The following is a 17,851-nucleotide window of genomic DNA, read 5'->3' as shown; positions in this document are numbered from 1 at the left end:
ATTATTCAATTTAAATTAATAAACTGAAATTACGGGGTGTTACAGTACAGATTATGGACGAAAATCACTAATATAGATCCTAACTTTTTATAGATTAATAATGATTAAGATGCATATGATTTTGCTGCTTATGCTTGTGCGATGCAAGTTGATGGGAAATTGTTTGTGGAACAAGATGCAAGTGGAAGTGGAAGGAATCTTAGGTTTCTGAATGAAACGCCTGACGTAGATGTTAGTGATGAAGAGACTGTTGAAGGGTTGAACGATAGTGAGGATGAAAGGGCAACTGCTAACCAAGAGGATGATTAACCTGCTTGAAAAATTATAAATTTGAGTATTTTATTTATAATTGTATATATATTTGTATAATGGGTCATGCTAACATGAGCCATAAGGGCACATCTTAAGGATACTATAATTAGAAAAAGTTAAACGTAATTAAATGTAATAAAGTCATATTTAAAGTTTCGATACATTGAATGCACGCATTCCAATTTTTTTTTATAAATATCTCATTAACTTGTGGCCTTGGGGCACATGTTGGCTCTTCCCTTATATAATTATTTAGTTAAAAATCATAGTAATGAACAAAAAAGAGTAAAAAATAAAGGGGATGATTAAACTCGCCTTGCAACTAATGAATAAAGAGAGTAAAAAATAAAGGGGATGATTAAACTCGTCTAGCACATAATAAGTTAATTCCTTTCTATTTTCAAAAGAAATAAAATGTTCTTTTATTAAAATATCAAGCATACTATTCACAATAAAAAAAATATTCCCTCTGTCTCATAATAAGTGTCTCATTTGCATTTTTTTTATGTCTCAAAATAAATGTCTCTTTAGAATATCAATGCAACATTTATTACCTTTTTTCACTACTATACCCCTATATATTAGCTTTCACGTTTTTCAACTACTCTACTACCTATAATAAATAAGGGTACTTTAGTAAATGATGTTAATCTATTAACAATATATAAAGATTAAAGTACCTGGAATTTCCACGTATGCCCTAACTGACTTAAGCTTAATCTAATCTAACAATTAAGGGCACATTAGTCTTTGTATTAAATACTGAATCATGGTTGATTCTAATTCAAATTTTGCTGACATGGCACAAGCACAGCAAAACTGTATCATTAATTTTCTCCAAAATTTTTCTGTTTTTTTTCTCCTTTTATCACGTTTCAAGCATACTGAAAAACCAAATGTAATTATGATATATGTTGCGTGTGCTTTTCTGCATTTATGGATGTTTGTTGGAATTAAAAACCCTAGACAGCAGCTGCATCATCACGCAAGGGACTTAGGACAACTTCCTACAACCAAAACCTTTCAACTTTCCATGCTGCATTGTGCCCAGCTCCACTATAAATACCCTCACCTGCATGCCATTCATTCCAAAATCGTTCTACCAAAACTACTCAAGGTTTTATATATGTTTTCTCATTTATATTAACATTCTGTTGCTGTTAGTTTGTATATTAATATCTATTTATTCAGGTAAAACGTGAATAGAAATTAATGGCGCGTCCAATTGAGTATGTGAGAGATATCAATGACTCAAAGGACCTATGGAAGATTTTTGTTAGGTGCAGACATATTTGGTCGGTCACAAGTGCTTCAAAGAAGGAACACCTTGAAATGATTCTCGTGGATTCTAAGGTTTGCATTCATGTTCTTTTGTGTACACTTATTTTACATATATTTTGGACCAGAACCTGATTCCATAATTTTTTATTAATGTAGAGATCTATGATTCAAGCTGTTGTGCCTCCTTACTTGGTTGCCAAGTTCAAGGAATATCTCTGTCATGGTTGTTCATACGTAATACAGAATTTTAAAGTAGGTTCCAATGACTTCTCTTTTAAGTCCAACGATCACAAACACAAGCTCGTGTTCTGTGGTTCAACTTCCCTTAAGAAAACGGACAACCCAGAAATTCCTGTTAATGTTCTCAATCTACTTAGTCTGGCTGACATTGTAGATGGCAAGTTCCAATCAAATATTTTAGTTGGTAACCGTCGTCTTGGACTAATTCTGAATTTTTAACCTCTGAGTTTATACCTGTGTTAACTTTGACTTATATACGCGCTTATCTTATGTTGCACCTCCTTATGTTTCAGATGTTCTTGGTGGAGTTGTAGAGATTACTCAATCGCACGTCAGTTCTGATAACAACAAGAGCAAAGTTGTTTTTTTAATTACTGATAATAGGTGAGATCCATATACAGCCACTCTTATACATATGCATGTGATCTTTTTATATTTTTAACGGATCTGTTTTATTGTATTGTAGCAAATACATGGTTGTGTGTACCTTATGGGGAATATTTGCAATCCAATTCAATGAGTATTGGACAAAAAATAAGGATGCTGGTAATATGGTTGTACTTCTGATTAATGCTCGAATAAAGGAGGCTCAAGGTATATGCTTCTGATTTGGTGTTTTTTTATGTGATATAATAGATCTATAAACAATTTGACATTCTGACATTATTTAATATATCTTTGTAGGCAACTTTCCTTTAAACGTATCCAATGCGTGGAATGGCACAAAACTAGTTATTAATGATACAGGTTTTGAACAGGTTTCTAAGCTAAAAGAAAGGTATTTGCATCGTCTTTTTTTTTATGGACCGTTTGATAGATAATATAATTCTAACATGCATTCCCTTATTATTACTGATGCAGTTTTAAAGGTGATTTCCCAAAATTATCAGATACAGTCGTGCAAGTTAGTGCATCACAGAATTCACAATACTCGGATTTCGATAAGTTTTTATGGAAAGCTGATGTTTTAAGTCTTGCAGAAATAGGGGGTTTGCAGCAGGCAAGCGATCACGTACTTTGAATGTATATTATTAATTTTCTACCGCTCATCATTAAATATTTATATTGGGTTTGTATGTTAGGAAACTACATGCGTAACTGTTGCCACGCTGGATAAATTTGATGTTGGACAATCTGGATGGTATTACGATGGATGTGTTGACTGTACAAAGAGTGTGACTCTGAGGGATGGAAAGCTTCAGTGTTATGCCAAGCATATAAGTCCTTCTCCCGTGCCCAGGTATTGTTTAAGCTATTTCAGAATTTTTTTTCTTTCTATATCTTATTATGGCTTATGATATAATATAACATGTTGTAGGTTTAAACTGGAAATACTGGCTGTTGACGGTAAATGCAATGCAAAGTTCATTTTTTGGGACGTCGACTGTGTTAAGTTGGTAGGCAAATCCGCGGCTGAGATTATAAATGGTCTAAAAAGGGTACATGACCTCCCTTCATCATTCTATATGTCCATAATTCAAATAAATGTATTCTAACATATTTTTTTATTTTTTTTATGAAACAAGAGTGGGGAGTATGATCCGCTTGAATTTCCTTACGAACTTGATTCAATATTGAAGCGTGAGCTGGCCATCAGAGCTGTATTCCAACCAAAAAATGGACGCCTTTCTGTGATTGGTTTCAGAGATGATCCGGAAACCCGTAGCAGAGTCAAGGAAAATTTTAGAGTTGAAGAGGTAAATTTGTTTCGCTGTGGCTATTAACTGGACATTTAATTACATTGTAAGATACTGACGAATTGTTATTTCTCATGCAGCCTACATCTGCGCATAATTGAACCAACATCCCAGGACGAATTTCCAAGTGTTTCTGTAAGTTTTGCATAATTCACTTGCTGAATGTATCTGATTGTTATCGTCTGCAAATGTTTTGCTTGACAAGAACTTTTTTTCCATGCGCATGATTTCAGGAACCTCTGTCTGTCTCAGCCGATTATGATCCTTCTGCCTCAAATACTAATCTTACCCCTTCCAAGAGAATTTTGAGCGAATCTGTTGAGGAATTTGAAGGTGTACAGCTTTCGTCGACGAAGTTAATTAAAGATATCAAGAAGGAAGAGTAGTGGACGATGAGCAAGGAATATGTGTTGTACCCAGTTTGTAGGATTTGTTTTTTTGTTTCCGATGAACACTTTATGTTGGCGTACTTTATATGATTTGAACCTTATGGGAAAAATCAAGTTTTGAATTTTAAGTTATTGTATTTCTTGCAAATTAGAAATTGCAGCAACTATTTTTAACAACGGCTTTTTTAATTAGGAAATATGATTTCTTGAGTTGTCTAATTATTGTTATTTATATATAATTTGGTTTTACGTGTAGAATAATTTTGTATTTAACCTTTCTATATGGATCAAGAAATAAAGGAGTATGCTTTTTATTTAATAAACTTTAACAAAATTCTTAGATTTTTATCGATACGTTGTTTACTAACGACCTATAAAAATGTTTCGTACAAGACTCATGGCATATCTTAAAATTGAGATGATCAATTTGTCTCAAATGTGTTGTTTCTTCTGCACTACAAAAAAAAAAAAACATCCCATTACTATATGCTTTATGCGTCTAAGGATGCCTCGTGATTCAATATTTAATGGAAGTACGATTTGAATATTGGATAAAAATATGTTAAACATATTAAGTTTGTATGTTTTATCGCCATACAATATTGTTGTCTTTTGTTGCTGTTTTAAATTTTTTTTCACATACTATGTAGATTGCATACAACCAGGGCATTATATAATTATTATAGCATTATCCTATTTCGATTTTTTATTAAAACATATTTTGTCTTAAGGTGATTTTCTTATTAAAACATATAGCAACACTATTTGGTTCAACTCTTTCTATCTCTGGACACAGCACTTCAACAAACTGTATCTGAGTGGTTGCAAATTATACTTCTACCCATTATTGCCAGCATATCATACAATGGGATGATTTACAGTGGAGGTAATTGGCTGGCATATCATACAATGTAGAGATTTTAGACGGATGTGGTTGGTTGCTACGTGGTGATATTTATTAAAAAATATATTGAATCCCGTGTTATTCACGTATCAAATACGATGCTTATATATTTGGGTAAGACATCTTATAAGTTAACTTTCATAGAAAGAATAAACTATGATGCCATATTTATTGTTCCATATAATATAGCTATGAAATCATGTTGTGTATAAAAGCTAAACGTATACATAATGGTTACTTGAGTATGTCTTAGCCTGATGATGCACCTTTCAAGTTTCTCATAAACGATTGGTTATTCTGCTTAGCACGTTCTTCAACCAAAAGTGTAATGATGAAAACATATGTCATGCACATTTCATTTATGCTGAGCTTGCTGTATGTGCGTGTGAATTCGTGATATTAGTAGCCATGGCGTGCACTTTATGAATTATTCATTGTAGATGACTCTTTGAGTTTTATGCATTTTTTTGTTTTTTTTTTAGTCAAATTTTGTACCTGTGTGGTGAAAATATCTATATATACACAACGATTCAAACTCTATTCTTATAACATATTTTGATTGATGCTGATGTTTTAAAACGAAACAACATCAAAAAATCGGTTCTCTTATCATGTATTTTTTATATGACTGACAGTGTAAATCATTTTGTAACTCATTAACCATGGATACAACTATCATTGATAGGAAGAGGAAATCGGCACTCGCAAGAAGGCACAGGAGAACTGTCTTGAATGAAAGAAAAAAAAGAAATAAAGTTGATGAGAATGGAAGTGAATTCAAGATATGTTATAGCAGTTTCAATCATCCATTACGTGACAATGTAAGGATACCACTTTCTAATATAACTTCATCTATCAGTAATATAGGCATTCAGAATCGTCGCTCACCACTCAGTGTTACTGCAAAATCATCATCCAAACCATTGCAAACTGGTCTGAAAGAATCTCTGTCGTACAATCTTAGTGGAACACATGCATACGAAAATATTGTCTATCAGCCAACACCTTAGCCTAACACGACCGGTAGTCATTTCTCACCTGGCAGCTCCATATCAAATATTATTGCTGTTTCACTCACCCCTGCACAGAGATCTGCAATGGCACGTGAGAGGAGAAAGTCACCTATAAATTTGAAAAAATCTCGCACACGCACAATACCAACCACAAACAGAAGTTGTAACACCGTAGAAACTGATAATCTTCATTCTCCGGTACGTATATCCCAATAGTTACAACATGTGTTAAACTTACTTACAAAAGCTTAAATCTTTCCTCTTGATATAAACACCGTGCTATGAATTTTATTGCAGCCTATAGCACCCGTTGTTTCGTCCAGCAGAAAGAAAAAAACTCATGATGTCCGAACCATCGCAGCGAATCTATTCAACGAGTTTTCTAATGTTGCCAATGGTGGTATCTCTTCCTCCACAAGCAACCGCTCTGGTACAACCGACGTAGAGATTGAAGATGATGATAGTTCGGACGGGGATAGATCGGACAATTCTTTTAGTGATAGTGAATGTGAGTTCGTAAACAAGAATCCCGACTATGATTCAGCATCAAGCGTGGATGACCATGACCAGCAAAATACAAATTATGGATCCTTTAATCACCACGATTCAGGTTACATGTTATTTGAAAATGTTATATTATCATGTCATACTATTGTACATTCTTAACGAGTAGATTATATTATAAAAAAAGTAAATTTCAAGTTCCTTTTTCAACTTTTGTTCATTTGTTATGGGCGTATTATGATTTCTGTTATATATGTTTCCAGGATACTCAGATATAGGTGATCCTGCAATAGAATGTACACGTTGTGGGGCACTTATGTGGTACAGAGAGAAAACTGATAAACGAAAACATAGCTCTGTCCCCAAATTCCAACAGTGTTGTGGAAATGGCAAGATTCAACTTCCTCTTTTGAAATTACCTCCTCCTTATCTTAACCAGTTGTTGTTTCAAGATAATGGTGCGGATAATCAGAATTATCAGCAATATTGTAGATTGTACAACATGATGTTTGCCTTTACATCTTCTGGTATGAAGTTTGACAACAGGTTCAATGCCGGTGGAGGTCCTCCTAACATAAGAGTACATGGACAGCCCTGCCATAGGATTGGGAGCATGATGCCGCTTAATGGACAGACACCCCGATTTTCACAGCTATATATTTACGACACTGAAAATGAAGTACAACATAGGATCAAAGGAATGGGGTAATTCATCACCGTTTGATTATATAATAGACTACATTGATATTATATGTTTATTAATTTAAATTATTTGGATATATATTAATTTACGTGTTGTAATTTATTTTTCAGAAACAATCCTAATATAATTCCGCACGTTGTGACCGAATTGAAGAATATGCTCGACGAGTTCAACACACATGCTAAATCTTTTAGGATGGCTGCAGACAGGCTACGACATTCCGATGTACCAGAATTGAAACTAAGATTAATTACAGATAGATCTAAAGATGGTAGAATTTACAATCAACCCAACGTTGCAGAAGTTGCTGCATTGATAGTAGGCGACGTTGACACCGGAGATAAAAGGGACATTATTCTTGAGAGACAAAGCGTTAAGCTAAAGAGAATAAGTGAGTTTCACCCAGCATATCTTGCTTTACAATATCCCCTACTCTTTCCTTATGGAGAAGACGGATTTAGGCTTGCTGTTCTACACAGGGAAACAAGTTCTAAAAAAAAAGATGAATAATCTAACCATAAGAGAATGGCTTGCGTATCGCATTCAAACAAGAGCAAATGAGGCACATACGCTTTTGAGATCACGGAGACTGTTTCAGCAATTTCTGGTTGATGGATTCAGTATGATGGAATCTCAAAGATTGAATTATATTCGCAAGCATCAGAAGAAACTTAGAGTTTCTAAGTACTCCAATCTTACCGGTCCAGGCCAAGAATCCGACACACAAGGTTCAAACAAAGGTAAAAGGGTAGTTTTTCCGTCAACCTATGTTGGTCGCAGGAGATACATGGAGCAGCTTTATTTTGATGGAATGGCTATTTGTAGCCACGTTGGTTTTCCCGAACTGTTTATCACTTTTACATGCAATTCAAAGTGGCCGGAACTTAAGAGACTTACCGACGAAATAAAGCTTCATCCTCACGATCGGCCTGATCTCATATCACGAATTTTTAAAATCAAGTTGGATGAGATGTTGTCTGATTTAACAAAAAAGCATGTATTGGGTCGAGTTGTTGCATGTAAGTCGTTATACGATGCACTAATATACATGGGCCGTCTGGCTTTAACTCATTGCTATTTTGAGTAATGTTTGTTCTTATTGTTTTGCTTTTTTATGTTATTGCAGATATATACACAATTGAGTTTCAAAAAAGAGGTTTACCACATGCACATATTCTGTTATTTATGCATCCTGAAAGCAAGTGTCCCTCTCCAAAAGATATAAACAACATCATTTCAGCAGAAATTCCATCCGAAGACGATGATATGCAACTCTATCATCTGGTGAAAACACATATGATCCATGCGGATACACAAACACTTCATCGCCGTGTATGAAAAACAATCAATGCTCAAAATTCTTCCCGAAGAAATTTCAGGATCGCACTGTTGTTGACCACGAAGGATATCCTTTGTACATGAGAAGAGATACTGGAATTACAGTTACCAAAAATCATGTTCATCTTGATAACAGATTTGTAGTTCCTTATAACCCATATTTGTTGAAGAAATTACAGGCTCACATCAACATTGAGTGGTGTAATCAGGGAACATCCGTTAAGTACTTATTCAAATATATTAACAAAGGATACGACCGAATTACCGCAAGTATTTTTGATAGTACCAATGATGGATCATCTTTAAATGGAAATCTTGATGAAATAAAACAATATCTTGACTGTAGATATGTCTCTCCAAGCGAAGCATGCTGGAGGATATTCGCATTTCCCATTCATGGAAGGTCGCCCGCGGTCGAGAGATTGTTTTTTCATCTCGATGGAGACAATTGTGTTTACTATACTGATTATGAGTTGATTGATGAGGTACTTGAAAAACCAAGTGTGAAAGAGTCTATGTTTACCGCTTGGATGGAAGCCAACAAGACATATCCAGAGGCAAAAGATTTGACTTACTCCAAGTTTCTCATAAGATTTGTTTACGACAAAAGATACAGGCGGTGGAGACCATGCAAAAGAGGTAATACAATTGGAAGACTTATATGGGTCCCGCCAAGTACAGGTGAGCTTTTTTACCTTCGAATGATGTTAACTGTAGCAAAGGGACCTACATGCTACGAGGACATAAAAAGGGTGGGAGGAATTGTTCGGGACAGTTTTAGGGATGCATGTTTCGAAATGGGATTTCTTAATGATGATAAAGAATATGTTTCGGCAATATACGAGGCCAAAGATTAGGGTTCAGGTTATTTCTTGCGACAATTGTTTGTCACCATGTTACTATCTGGTACAATGAATAAACCTAACCATGTTTGGGTTAAAACTTGGAAAGTATTGGCAGACGGCATTCTTTACCAGCAGAGGCAAGCAACCAATAAATTAGGTACATTCTAACTAACTGGTCTATCATTTGGTATGTTGGTTATTAGTATAGTTAGTCGAAAATTACATTATTTTCATGGAAGAATGCAAAGACGTTAATAATAACAAAAAACAGTCCAAATATACATTCTACATGTATGCATATGTTATATTTACTTTTCCCAGTTAAGTAAGGCAGACATCCAGGAAATTAATGTAATATAGTATTGAGATATCGTAGCTGCTCATTTAATAAATGATTATTTTGTTTAATTGGTTCATTCTTTTTTTTTTGGATATAGACCTGCATTTAACGGACAATGAATTGAAAAACTTGACGCTCATCGCCATTGAGGACATGTTGCAGTCCAATCGATGAAGCTTGCATGAGTTTAAGGATATGCCATATCCCGGCTCATATGTCACAAGAGACATTGGCAACCGTCTGATTTATGACGAACGCGATTACAGCGTTAATGACGAAAGAAAAAATTTCACAGCTCTGTTCAAAGCACTCATAGGTTATCATACAAAATACTCGATATTATTTGCAACTCTATTACATTATTACGCTGGAAATAATTACGGACATAATTCCGTATTTTTGAAACCATCATGCAAGCCGTCGAGAAACAAAGAGGGGGTGTTTTTTTTGCATGGTTATGGAGGTACCAGCAAGACTTTCATGTGGAGAACACTGTCAAGTGCACTCCGTTCGGAAAGAAAAATATGTATTACTGTTGCTTCAAGTGGCATAGCTTCATTATTATTACCAGGTGGAAGAACTGCCCATTCAAAGTTCAAAATTCCAGGGCCGACTCTTGACAACTCTACGTGCAATATCGACAAGAATACAGAGCATGCACAGTTACTTCAAGCAACTGATGTGATCATTTGGGATGAAGCACCCATGGCACATAAAAATTGCTTTGAGGCATTAGACAAAACACTTAAAGACCTCATGAATCAGAATGGCCTATCGGGAAGAATATTTGAAGGCAAAGTTGTTGTATTCGGCGGAGATTTCTGGCAGATTCTTCCCGTTGTTCCAAGAGCTTCCCATTCAGATATTGTGCATGCATCAATATTCTCATCTTATGTGTGGGATCACTGCAAGGTCCTGACTCTAACCAGAAATATGAGGCTTAGGAATGATAAAGGCAATAAGAACAGTAATGATATTGCAGAATTCTCGAAATGGATACTAGATGTCGGCGATGGTAGGCTATCTGAACCAAACGATGGATTGGCCGATATAGAGATCCCTCAGGAGTTACTAATTACAAATTTTGAAGATCCCATACAAGCCATCGTTGAAAGCACGTACCCGGATTTGTTGCAAAATTATACCCGTCCTGATTATTTGCAAGGCAAAGCAATTCTTGCATCAACAATTGAAGTTGTTGACAAAATCAACCATTATATTTTGAACCTAACTCCAGGTACATATCATTAACATATCACATTAATGTTCAGATTGGTCAAATATTTGTATGTATAAGATGTCTTTCATTATCCGACGTTATAATAATATTTTTCTCTATCTTTAGGGGAAGAAAAGGAATATTTTAGTTTTGACGAGATAGACAAGACCGATGCGACATACAGTGAAGCTTACGAAGTTCTAACACCTGAATTTTTGAGTAATCTAAGAACATCCGGTCTACCAAATCACATTCTCAAATTGAAGGTTGGTACACCAATTATGTTGATGAGAAATTTAGACCAATCTCAAGGATTGTGCAATGGCACAAGACTTATTGTTACAAGGTTGGCCAATCATGTCATTGAAGCAAGAATTATTTCTGGCAAAAATATAGGTAACCTCTTTTACATTCCTCGAATGTCTATGTCGCCTTCAGAGTCTCCTTCGCCATTTAAGTTGATTAGACGACAATTTCCAATAATTGTCTCTTATGCTATGACAATTAATAAATCACAAGGTCAATCTCTTGATACCGTCAGACTGTATTTGCCTACTCCGGTCTTTAGTCATGGTCAATTATATGTTGCCATATCTAGAGTTACCAACAAAAAAGGTTTAAATATATTGATTCATGACAACGACAATGTTCCGCAGTCGACGACTACAAATGTCGTGTACAAGGAAGTTTTTCAATCACTTTATTAACTGGTAATCCACATTTCCACAGCCCATTATATCTCTATGTTTTAATGTATATTGGTAGTTATAAATATACTTAGTATCTCATGCCGTTTATATACTGACGTACATTAATTTGTTTCAGGTTGAAAAGGCGAAGTCAACAAAACATGTCACCAGCCACCGCCCACCCTGATTAAAAGCACATGAATTTTTATTTTATTTATTGAATGGTAGAGAAGATTGTGTTAATTTCATTGTTGTGTTTGTTTGTATTTTCGGTACAGTCTGAAATGTTTACCCAATTATGAGATTGCTTTACTATGTCTTTTAAACTAATTATCAATTGCACTTGCACTTATCTAGATATTGCTCTAATTTGAACTGCATCATGTAGTTTTAGGTTATGTTGAAGATAATGCAAACTCTATTATACAACATTGGTTTGAATAACCTATACTTTATTACAGTACACATCCCAAACAGATGGTTGATATCCATTGAAGATAAATAGATGTTTAATATTAAACACATATATTAAACAGAAAATACTTGCACATTTATTCTGATACAACCGAAATCCATAGAAATTTCATTTTTCCTACAAACAAGCTGCTTTTTTTTTGAAACAGCCAAATATTTATTCAATATTGCACTGCAAGTGCAGATAGTTCTATAATACAAAACATATGCAAAAGGGGAACAAAACCATGACATCCAAATAACACTATTCCAGCCCCTTAGCAAGAAGCTATTCAGATTATAAAATAACAGCACCACTGCATTGTACTTGCAGAAAAACAATAACCAGACTTAACATCTACTCAGCACCAGCTAAATGTGACCAACACCAATATACTCATCGTACAAACAAGTTACTATTATACTTTCAAAACTCACAAGCTATTGATACAAATGATACTGTATTTTTCAGCATCGCATCGACTAAATTAAACAAAATAGATGCTGCGATTTTGTAAAAACATCACTATGTAACATTATTCAATCATGCAAATATTGTTGATGTAATCAACAATACTATATACATGCTAAATAGCACCAAATTACGAACTATTGAACGAACCATACATTAAAATGAAAATTATAGCAACAGAATATTTCTGAAATTAATTTAATCATGATATCTAATGTGAAGGTTAAAAATTTGGATCCACTCCTGTTCTAATCCATCAACCTTCCCTTCAGTTCCTAATTCAATGGTGTATGCACTAATATAAAAGAAAAAACAATAATCGCAACATACAATTATATAAAGCAAAATAAGATATACGATTAAAATAGCATAATACCATTTCTGCAAAACCACGGTGTATCAATGTTTGGAATAAAAAAAAATACCGGCACAGGAGATCCATTATGCGATTACAGTCCAGACATTTGCCAAATTAAAATCAAAATAAAATTAAAAAAACCAGATTAACTTATGAGAATGCAGAATTCAACATCCCCTGCAACCAGATGACTGCCAAGCCGCCATCCTTCAGCAATCTCAAAAGTTGTAATAGCAAAACATTAACACGATTATTCTGCAATAATAACAAATGTATGCGTTAGACAAACACAATACTTAAAAAAATAAAAATATACAGTTTCTTACATATCACCACATTAAATCCGGAATAACCAGGTTATACAATTAATAGACAGTCTTACACATAATTTACTTACCAATTTTTCATGTTGGCAACCATATCCGACCACACCTTCCATTCCTTACCATACATACAAATAAGTTAATTACAACACAAATTTTAAACTACACAAAATATTTAAAGATGTAAATATTTACTTATCTAATCAAAGTAATGCCATACCTTTCACCTTCAAATTCCACATACACAATAGACAGCCCCTCACACACGTCGACGACTCTGTGGTTCACATCAAGACCGGCGCCTATCATAATATCTGAAACGGCCTGAACATCTTCAACAACGGCGAAGTTTAAACCAAGCTTCTTTCCCTCGCGTTTGCCGCTCCACTTGATGTCAACCATCTTTCGTTCCCACACAGCCGAGATGTTCCTCAACTTCTTCTCCTTTTCCCAATTGCATGTCTCAGTATCCGATACCTTCAAACCCAAATCCACGCACACCTTCGTAACATGATTTCTTTTCCATTTCAATGACCTCCTCAACTCTTGAGATAAACGCCTGAGATTTCTTTTGACCGAAAATCGTTCCCATCGATCACGAACCACAAGGTACTTTAAATTCCTACACAGGAAAAAATACGTATCAAGCAGATTAAAACAACTGAAGAAAAATCTTAGAGAGTATTATTGCTGAAAAAAAACAGATTTTCCACCTGCATGCTTTTGCTATTTCGGATGAACGAGACATTTTTGGACGGCAAGGAGTGATGGTTACGCAGTTGTCAATCGCAATGCACTGTGGAGTAAATTTTCGTTGGATACAGCACTTATAGCAATGATGAAGATTGTAAGACCCATAGAAGTACAATAGCATGAATAAGAATTCGAGAATATTAACTAGTATTATGCTATTTTATTTTATCGATCTTTTTATATAATTGTCTATAAATAACACAATTATTGAGACCTTGCCGAAGTGCTACAAAAAATCTATTAATATTAGCATCATGTTCTTGTAGTTTTAATTATCTATGAAAAATATTTGTCACTTTTGTCAAAAATTTAAATAGGAGTTTTACAGACGGACCGGTTGAAGCGATTAGACACCGTGTGAAAAATTAGCGGGTGAAATATTTCAAGTTTTAACATGTATCAGACTATTTTATTAATCTATGTTACGCGTAGATCATGTCGGTAAGCTCGTTTTATTTTTTTGGCGCTTTTTACGGTCATATTTTTACCTGTTAGAGCCTAGTTAACCGGGTATTTTTATTTTTGAAATTGATCATTTTCAGTCTGTTTTATTAAACTCTGTTCCACGTATAACATTTTAATATGTTTATTTTTATTTTTCGATAAAATGCACGTTCGACTGATATTCGTTACGAGTATTGTTTTATGTGTATATCTCGGTTAAAAATATGATATAATCTAAGTATTTTGCTTACGTAGCATCATGGCATCAGTTAAGAAAATTACCAAGCACACTTTCAAGTGGTAACTAAAATATCTAGATATTTTTAGTTGTTTTATTACTATTATAATATTGTGAGTAGAGAGAATTAAGGGTTGAGATTTAATCCACATGGATTTAGCATTTGATCAAATGGCTATAATTCATTCACATTCTCTATTTAAGAAAACAATGATCAACACCTCTCACATTGTCTTTCTCCTCTTCTCTGTTAACCGAACCTCCCTCCTCCACTCTTCATATTTTTCTTCTTCTTGCATTTTACATATAAACCTTGTGAGATTTGAATGATCTTTGAGAGAGTTTTAGTAGATCAATTTAAGAGATGATTAAAGAAAAGATTAAAGCTTGAGGTAACCAAATATTTTTCCTCTTTTATATTATCTTAGCTGGCCAATCTTGATGAGAGTTTTAAAAAGTTCCATAAAGAAATTTCTAGTCATATATTTTGATGAAGATATTTTCTGCTTGTTACTTTAAATATGTTGATTATTTTTAATAACTTTTGTTGAAAAAAAAAGAGGAAATTAAACTTATTAGAACTGTACATATACACATAACGACATACGTAAATAATTGATATTTAATACTCTTACAATTTTAATTAACTAACGTTGGATTAATTTTTTTTGAAAAAGAAGGACTCACTACTCTAGTTTTTGTTGAAATACTTTTATTAAATTGATTGAAAATAGTGAGTTTAATTTATAACTAAAATTTATATTTGTATAATCAAAAAGAACTAAATTAATTCATTATCACTTAACTTATATATAAGGATATCAAATCTGTTTTAATTGGAAACTTAAAAATAATTATTAATCTTTAGAATCAAATACTAAATATATTAATATTTTGGAACCTACTGTGATCAAAATTTGGGTTTATCTTTAAATTTGATTTAAAGTTAATAATTGATTTGTTTTTAATTTAAAATTTAAATAATATTTATTTTGTAACCATAAATAAATAACTAAAGTTCATTCCTAGTTTCAATCAATACTATTCACTTGTATATTTATTAAATGATTCAAGTATAGTTATTTATTGTTGAAATGAATTTTATATAAAATGTTTTCGTAATATTACGGTTAGCCAAAAATGAGTTGAATTAAAGTATTCTACTTATATTCAGATATCATATGCAAAACTATTTATTATTAAGATTTAATTCATAATTAATACCATGACTTTTTTTGTATTGGTCAAAGTGCTTAGATAGAACTTTTTACTAAATTATTTTGTTGGCAATTCTTTGAATATTTTTTTAGTATAAATTGAGGGAGGAGCCTCTTAAAAAAATTGTCACTTGCGACAGAATTATTTTATAGTGAAACTTATACAATGACTATTTTAGATATGGAATTAATATAATGACTAAGAGTTAAAGCTAGTATTTATTAATTTTATAAAAATTATCGATTTAGCTTCTATGAATCTAAAATTTAAAAATTAATATAATTTAATGAATTGTCTTTATATTAATATTTTATTATTCATTTTTGGTGAAAAATCTACTTTAATTTTAAAGGATATATTTTAATTTAGAAACGATTAGTTTGAAAAGGACTTTGCATTTGATAAAATTATAATTAATCGGTGTAATACTTATATTTCAGTTTTATTTGAAACCATAGAAGAATGGAGAGTGTTGGAGTTTATTCAATTAGTATTTTATTGTTCTTTTAAGGGAAAAATTATTTTATATTTGAAAAGATATATTTTTAATATAAAATGATTAGGTTAGTAAAACAGTTATACAAACCTAATTGATTAAGTAATTGGCAAAGAAATAGAGCCTTAATTATGTATGCAATTGGGTTAGTGTTAACTTAATTAAATTGTGCATTTTAAAAGGTTGAAAGTGTGAACGAGATAGAGACCTAGTCGAGAGAGAGACATACCGTTCTCATGTAGCGTTAGTTGAATGTGTTTGACGCTTGCTAAGGTAAGGGCACTTTCTAACGATATTATATATGATTGAATGCATATGTGCTGGTATGAATGATTGTGTGCCCGGTTGGGGATGTGTGTTTCTGTTGTGATGCTAAACTTGAGAATGTGTTTTCATATGATTTGTTGAAAATATATGAATTGACTTGTGGTTATGATTACATATGTGAAGATTATGTAAGTTCATATGATTTGTTGAATATATGAATTGACTATTGAGAAATATTATGATGCATTTGCATATATGTGCTCATGCATATCATAGTTGCGTGTATGTCGAGAGGACTGCACCGGGTGAGGACTCTAGAGGACGAGCCCACCTAATCCTGCGGGATTTTATTGAGTTGGTTTCTGTTGAGATCACTTCTAGTGAGGCAGTACCTCGGTGTCTGTTGGGATCACTTTTAGTGAGGCAGTACCTCGGTGTCTGTTGGGATCACTTTTAGTGAGGCAGAACCTTTTTAGTAGGATGTGCCTACGACTCTCTGCAGAGAGGTAAAATTCCGGAATTCATGCATGTGAGGAACCCGGTTAGGGGGATCACACCCATGTAGAGTCTGCATTTGGATTTTTGTGCATTACTTTATTTGTTGAAATAAATATTGTGACTGTTGTATATCATGTATTACTTGCATGTGTGTATTCTTTCGTATATGCTATTTTTAGATCGTGACCCTCTACTATTATTTTGTTGTGGCTAACGACCACCCAGGCTGTTAGCAATTGGGGATAGTTAAGGTATCCTGGTGTCGTGAAGACTTGCAAGATGTGAATGTCTTTGGCTAGGAGTTCAAAATCAGCTTAGGGTTTTGTTTCAGAGTGTTGTCTGTGTTTGTTTGGGAAGTTTGTTGTTAAAGCTGAATGCTTAATTTGTGTGTGTGGTTTTGACCTTTACTTGTTGTCAAATACTCTGTACGCAATTATATTCAAGTGGTCAAAAATTTTATGACCTTGGGCATTGCGCTGGGCCTATTTATGGAAAAGACTTAGACCGAACAGCTCGTACTCTGATTTATCATTTTTATTATTCCTAAAAGGACAGTGGTCCATATTTTGTAAGGCATTAATTTTGAAAAAAAATACACTCGCGCTGTTAAAAATCGGGGTGTTACATTGTGGTATCAGAGCTTTGGTCTAGATTTTCACGGGGCTTTGTGAGTCGGGTGTCCTAAGCTGATTAAGTGTTGGGTTTAGTGGGAGTAAATGTTTGGATTCCTATATGTTATGTGTTATGTGCTTTGTGTGTTGAGTCAAGCATGATATATGCTTAGGTAATCGATTGTTTCTTAATTGAAGTTAATGTACCCTATAGTACTTCAGTAAAAAGGATAGTTAAAACCCTAG

At 33.6% G+C, this 17,851-nt stretch overlaps 2 protein-coding genes and 1 long non-coding RNA gene across 3 annotated transcripts; all 3 read left to right on the top strand.

Annotated features, from left to right (window-relative positions):
- The first annotated feature begins 1,524 nt into the window (after nucleotides 1–1,524).
- LOC131614080 (uncharacterized) lies at nucleotides 1,525–3,916 on the top strand. The gene is made up of 11 exons (XM_058885708.1): nucleotides 1,525–1,665; nucleotides 1,750–1,990; nucleotides 2,127–2,217; nucleotides 2,300–2,427; nucleotides 2,518–2,611; nucleotides 2,695–2,833; nucleotides 2,916–3,073; nucleotides 3,152–3,272; nucleotides 3,360–3,530; nucleotides 3,582–3,665; nucleotides 3,764–3,916. The coding sequence occupies exons 1-11, from the start codon at nucleotides 1,525–1,527 to the stop codon at nucleotides 3,914–3,916; spliced, it is 1,521 nt and encodes a 506-aa protein (XP_058741691.1).
- A 5,845-nt stretch (nucleotides 3,917–9,761) lies between these two features.
- LOC131614079 (uncharacterized) lies at nucleotides 9,762–11,492 on the top strand. The gene is made up of 2 exons (XM_058885707.1): nucleotides 9,762–10,803; nucleotides 10,912–11,492. The coding sequence occupies exons 1-2, from the start codon at nucleotides 9,762–9,764 to the stop codon at nucleotides 11,490–11,492; spliced, it is 1,623 nt and encodes a 540-aa protein (XP_058741690.1).
- A 3,281-nt stretch (nucleotides 11,493–14,773) lies between these two features.
- Nucleotides 14,774–17,851, top strand: LOC131611840 (uncharacterized). Its single transcript, XR_009287184.1, has 3 exons — nucleotides 14,774–14,907; nucleotides 16,412–16,502; nucleotides 17,220–17,851. It is a non-coding gene; the product is annotated as an uncharacterized LOC131611840 (long non-coding RNA).

Source organism: Vicia villosa, linkage group LG6 (assembly GCF_029867415.1).
Source record: "Vicia villosa cultivar HV-30 ecotype Madison, WI linkage group LG6, Vvil1.0, whole genome shotgun sequence".
NCBI classification, from domain to species: Eukaryota; Viridiplantae; Streptophyta; class Magnoliopsida; order Fabales; family Fabaceae; genus Vicia; species Vicia villosa.
This window is presented reverse-complemented; position numbering and strand designations above follow the sequence as displayed.